Source organism: Fistularia commersonii, chromosome 29, assembly GCF_037954325.1.
Source record: "Fistularia commersonii isolate RoL2024-O1a breed Wild chromosome 29, RoL_Fcom_v1.0, whole genome shotgun sequence".
Lineage (NCBI taxonomy): Eukaryota > Metazoa > Chordata > Actinopteri > Syngnathiformes > Fistulariidae > Fistularia > Fistularia commersonii.
This window is the reverse complement of record NC_141312.1, coordinates 6,800,679-6,806,678: the sequence shown is the minus strand read 5'-3', so window position 1 is coordinate 6,806,678 and position 6,000 is coordinate 6,800,679. Positions and strand designations below refer to the sequence as shown.

The following is a 6,000-nucleotide window of genomic DNA, read 5'->3' as shown; positions in this document are numbered from 1 at the left end:
TCGCCTCCTCAAGGCTGCTCGGGTGGGAGCCTGTCACGCCGTCCGTGGAAGCCGTGGAAGTTTCAAATCACTTCCTGAGTCCCAGCTGCGTCATTCTGCACTCCCAAAAAAGTTCTGCTCAGTCTGCGGGGGGAAGTTTCCGCAGAACGGGCCAAATGAATGACTCAGGTCGGGTGTGTTGACTTGTATGTGTGTGTGTAATGACTTTTTGGGTGTGTGTGTGTGTGTACACACATTTTTGTTATCCGTTATAGTTTCCTGTATAAACACCTTTATCCACTGTTGTACTCATATTAGGACATCTGAGGCGCCAGTCAGGTAAAACATGAATTACATAGGGTTCCAGCCATAACTATTTGGAATTGGAACAGCATATGTGTGTGTGTGTGTGTGTGTGTGTGTCCATGCCACCTCAAGGCACAGGGATTTTCCTCAGTTAGAACAGGAGTGTATTTTTGGGGACCGGGGGCAGATGGATGGGGGCAGCTGGGCGACAACGCTCTCATGACTCAGAGAGGATCTAATATTACACCCCGGGTCCAGTGTTCCGGGTCGTGTTATGGGATGTGGCGTCTACCAACCGGCCAAACGCGCACACTCATACATACTTCGCAACATGTGTTGAGCTCCCCGAGCTTTAACGCCCGCCATCTGCTCCAACCGCTCCTTATTCTGGGCTACCTTGATATCCATACGGCTCTTCTCAATGGCTCATTCTTGATTGACTTCTCCCTGAACTGAAGCGACTCACCAATGCGCCGAACTACAACTTGCCCCCACTTGCCATGTTGACCTTGAGCGCTCTCCTCGCCCCAGTTTTGATCACTCCTACACAAGAGCCGAACGACTGTGTCTTAACATGTCACCGGAAACCGGGAGTTCCCTGGAGGCGCCGCATCCTCCGTTGGTCAATTTCGTCATAATTTGGATTAACACGACTACAAACAAAAATAATATGAGGCTAAAAAAACAGGTGGGTGAAATGTCAGGGAACCTCCAGAGCTCGGTGGCCAGATGCGAGCAGCGTGGAGGTGGAGCAAAGCGAACGGGGGTCATTGTAGAAAATACCCCGTATTTTGTGAGCAGATCAATCGTTCATTCATCCGTTATCGATAATGCTTATCCTGCACTCAGGGTTGCGGGAGTCAATCTCAGCTGTCACTGGACAAAAGTGGGGTTCACCCTTTGCCAGTCCATCACAGGACCGCATATTGGAGCCATTCACCCTCTACGTGCACACGTCATATAGAGACTTACAGACATTCACCCTCTCATTCACATGTCCGGGCCATTTCTGAACCTACTGCATTTTTTTTGGACTGTGCGAGGAAACTGGAGAACCTGGAGGGAAACCCAGACAGATAGAGGCAGAACATGCAAACTCCAAACAGAAAGCCCCCCCGTCGAAATCGAACCAAGTCGTGCTGGGAGGTGGAGGCCCCAACCGCTCTCATTCTGAACAATCAGAATTAATGCAGATTAATGCTCCCAAATGGACCAATAATAATTAGTTCAAAGTGTATCATCTTATTCCACTTGTGTGGGGGTGCGAGATGTCCCTGTATCATCGAGACCAGGGATCCCCGACCCTCGGTTTCTGGACTAGTGCAAGTCCACAGATTATTTGGAACCGGTCCGCAAAGAAAATCTTTCTTGGTAGAAATTACCTTTTTTTTCAAAAGACCTTCCAGATCTTATATTGAAAAACGGCTTAATATTGAAATGACCTGATATGAAGTGGAATCGTTGTATTCAGATTAAATACTGTGAACTGACAATAGCTTTTATTATTTGAGCCCCTGCGCCTCTAACCAGTCTGCGGAAACATTTTCATGCATAAAACTGGTCCCTGGTACAAAAAAAGGTTGGGGATCGCTGATCTAGACATCCTCTGATTGTTCTCTTATCCAAGTGACACGACGATCAAATCCCGAACTACGAGATTATTCAGTGGGGTCACGTAAACACAGCACTCGCACATAGTTCGTTGGATAAAAGGCGTGATCAGATTTTGTAAAATTCAATAAACACACCTAGCTCTTTCCCCCAGTTTACACGTATACAGCTTAATCTGCATATCTTCTTCTTAATGCAAACATATGCAAATTCTTATGTTTAGAATTTATGTCCTGCATTTGGTGAAAAAAATTAACTCATTTGACAGAGCTTGTAAATCATTCGATATCCTGATATCAAGTTACTTGAAGGCGTGCCAGCCGATCACGTCGGATTATTGTAATTACCTGATTAATCCCAGTCAGTGAGTGCATAATAATGTGGTAATTTAAGTTAAATTCAAATAAATACCGTTTAGTGCTTCACTCATTTCATCTACAGAACAGTTTTAAATCCAGTTCTAAGACTTCACACAGTGCAATAAATAACTAAACTGTCAAGACGTGTGGATGGGGGAGTGACTGGTCAGAGACCTCCATGTGTGACCCTGTGATTGACAAGTGACCCGTTAAACCCCTGCTCTTGACCCAATAATATCCGTGATTGGCTCCCGAATCAGTGGCAAGAGGTACGAGAATGAATGAAAGAAATACAGATGTCTATTTTGAATGTAAGAATGACTAACTGAAATGCGGGTGTGTCAATTTTACAATATTAAATGATCCGGTTACTTGAGCATGAGGTCGATTTGACCTTTTTTAATCATTTTTGCAGCGTTGCGCAGACTCACGACCATTCTGCTCGGTTTCGAACAGGGGTTTGCAGCAGGTTGCTATCAGCTGGACGCGGGTGTGAAGACTTGGGACTTCCTGGCTTTGTTCGCCTTCCTCTCCTCATTCAGTCAAAACCGGCGGCTCCGCCTGAACAGCTGCAACATATGGACACACTAGACTTGTTTACTCCACAGTAATAAGCATTCAAGTATATGTCTTCCAAATAAAATGTGAATATTCAATGTACTAACTGAGATTAACTATGGCCCAGATTTGAATGAAGACTACGGTGGCGTTGCAACTCGCGTTTGTCGCCCTCTAGTGGACAAAAAGCTCAGAACTCCGTGAGAAGCAGTTTAATTCATCAGCTACAATAAGAAAAACCATAGTCAACAATAGGCATGGTAAACTCTAAAAAGAAGTCGTGACGGTTGGAGTACAGAGTCATTATGTGTATGATGGACTGGAACGGAGCCCTACCAAAGCCGGATATTAATTTTCCAGATATATTTGTCCCGAGTCTCAGTTGCCTCTGGGGTTCACAACCATTGCGTATCGGACACGGTCACAAATATAAGCGCATTCATAGACAACAAACCTCCACTTAGGTCCACAGTTGCACTTTAACTAGACCTGGCTCCAAAATTTGAATGCATTCGTTTGTGTGTTGTTTACCCGTTCAACGTATTTCAAGAAAACCAGATACATTACAAAAGGAAAATTTAAATTTGAAACTATCTGCAAATGACTGTTGCACCAAAGTCAGAGGGGAAGGTTCAAACCAGTTGACTAAGTCACTTGTCAGGTATTGTGGTGTAAATCATCACAGTTATAAAATCATACAGACAGGCGTACACAGGAGTTCACCACGTTCATATTTAAGCTTGTTTGATTTTTTTTTTTTTTGCAATTTACATTTGCTTTTATCGATGCGGCAAACCAAGGAGCTGAGGAAAAAAAGGTTCCGTTTAGACGACGACATGCTAGAAATCTTTTTGATCAATAAAGCAAAATCTACGGAAATACTTTTAAATCTTTTTTTTTTTTTTTGTCTTTAGCATAAAGATTAAACAGATGAAACAGAGCCTTTGTTTTTGGTTTTGAATTGCCAGAGCGTGCATTGTGTACTGCTGAAGTTCAGTGAAACCTTTAACAATCATTCCGACACAACATTTCTGAATGAAATATTTGGATATCGTGATTTCACAGACAGTCATTTGGGTAAGAGCGACCTCCGAACCTTTTATATTTAATCCTGTTTCAAGTGCATTTTCTGACCCATTTTGTATTTAATTCTAGGCGAGGACTCAGTCAAGCGAGGTGCCGCAAAGCAGCGAACCAGAGTCAGTATTCCAACAAGGGAGAAAGGAATATCAGCATTCCGGGTATTCCGTTGTTCAGCATGTTACCAGCGGTTACTGGCTGAGCTCCTTCAGGCTGCGCAGGGAGTTGGCACAGCTGGTGATCAGGCTGCAGAGCTGGATACTCGACTCCAGGCAGGCCGAGCTCTGGAGCTGGGTGGTGGCCCAGCGGAGTTTGGTTAGAACAGCCTCCTCAGCTTCTTGCAACACAGGTCTGAGGGTAGTGCTCTTTGCACTAACAGGTGGGCGAGTGGGCGCCAGGGGTGGAGCCGGGGCGGGAGCTGAAGTGGAAGGGACAGTCGGTGCAGGCAAGAGGGCTCTTCCACCCGCGGCTGCCCCCTCACAGTGCTCCGGTCTGGGCTGCGGAACTGGCCCCACCGCCTGACTGCTGCTGCTGCTGCCTCCGTTTAGCTCACAGGCCTGGGGTGATGCTGGGGCCTGGGCTGCAAGCTGCCTCTCTCTCACCTGGGATAACGCTGCCTGTGCATTCAGAGCTGTCAAGCGTGGAAATGAGGGGTGGCAATGAGTGGGGGATATTTACCGCATGGGCAAAGTAAAGCAATGTAGTGAAACTACATACCAGGGTTGTCCTTGTCTACGTCAGAGTCCAGCTCCTGGCACGATACACAATAATTTTTCTGCTGCCTATCCTGAAGGAGAATTGTCTAAAGGCAAGAAAAAAAAAAGTTTAAACACGGCTGATGGCAAATTCTAACTGTTATTTCTTAAGAGATTTTTTGTGGCTCAACAAATGCTGCCATTGAACGTGCAACACACACCCCGCACACGTCGCAGCAGTCTCCCAGCATCTTGTATCCTTTCAGCAGATAGTCTCCCATGAGTTTGCTGATTTTGTCCTGTCGCTCCCGGCGAGCCTGGATCACCTTCATCTCAGCCTCCGTCGGAGGTTCCCACTCGAAGTCTTCGTCCTCTGAAACGAATAACAAATAATCATTTGCACTCCAGCACCGTTTTCTACTGCGTTACGTCGAGCGATGGAGCTCCTGACACTAGTTTAACGTGGTTATCGGTTGCATCTTATCGGTTTCTGCCACCCACTGTCGTTAAGATGGACATTCGTCATTCTATATCGTAAAAAAATTGGCGGAAACACTGCATTTCAGTTGGTCAAGTTTTTTTTTTTTTCGTTAGAGCACAAGTCTGAAGCGAATTGCACTTCTAGATAAAGATAACAACTTAGCTAGCACATCAACCGGGCAAACATGAACACCTATTACTTGGGAGAATGTAAATAAAAGATAGAGGAGAGGGCCGCTAATAGAGTGGAAACAAGACACGAAAATAAATGTAACACTGTAGGTTTTTCGTTTTAACACCGCGTATGATCTGGCGGGTGGCGAAGTTATCCTGTTAGCTCGCAAGTTCACAAACCTCCATTCAGAGCCATGTTGCTTCGGTGCTGCACGTTGTGCGTGATGACGTCAGACTCAGACAGCGTCTTCTTCCTGTTTCTATAAGGAAGTCGCTGCGGCTATTTGCTGCCCCCTAGTGGCGATATTTATTAAAGCAACGCTGATTTTCTACATCTGACGTACTTGTGTTGCTATTCAAATGTGTTACTTCGAGTGGTTTCTTTTCTTTTGACTAAAAGAAGCAATTATGCTTATTCAAGAACATTTTAGTAACAAAATCATAGACAAGGACGTCCTCCTTTGTCTTGGTTGTAACGCAAACCGACAGGTGGATTTGGAGCGCAGCTCTAGATTTCAAATTCAAGTGTAGCTGAAAGAGAGGAAGCGAGGGAGAGTATGAAAAATTGAGAAGATACACACGAAATACATAAATGAATGCAGACAGAACACAACAGGGAGATCAGGGATGGGGGATTGTTATATTTCAGCACCATGGACAGAGACAGTGTGCCCCAGCCGTTGACCCACACATGCCTGATAACCCACGCTAACAGTCCAATTCATATAGATATGAATGTAGTATATATTATCATTGTA

At 45.1% G+C, this 6,000-nt stretch overlaps 1 protein-coding gene across 1 annotated transcript; it reads right to left on the bottom strand.

Annotated features, from left to right (window-relative positions):
* Nucleotides 1-3,013: 3,013 nt before the first annotated feature.
* On the bottom strand, nt 3,014-5,466 carry znrd2 (zinc ribbon domain containing 2). Its single transcript, XM_086176757.1, has 4 exons — nt 5,423-5,466; nt 4,810-4,961; nt 4,611-4,695; nt 3,014-4,524 (listed from the first exon to the last, which is right to left on the bottom strand). The coding sequence occupies exons 1-4, from the start codon at nt 5,436-5,438 to the stop codon at nt 4,085-4,087; spliced, it is 693 nt and encodes a 230-aa protein (XP_086032883.1). The 5' UTR covers nt 5,439-5,466; the 3' UTR covers nt 3,014-4,084.
* Between the last annotated feature and the right edge of the window lie 534 nt (nt 5,467-6,000).

Coding starts and splice junctions, on each gene's coding strand:
- znrd2 (XM_086176757.1), bottom strand. Junction 4,696..4,809: donor ACTGCTGCGACGTGTGCGGG/GTGTGTGTTGCA, acceptor TCTTGCCTTTAG/ACAATTCTCCTTCAGGATAG. Junction 4,525..4,610: donor CGTAGACAAGGACAACCCTG/GTATGTAGTTTC, acceptor CACGCTTGACAG/CTCTGAATGCACAGGCAGCG.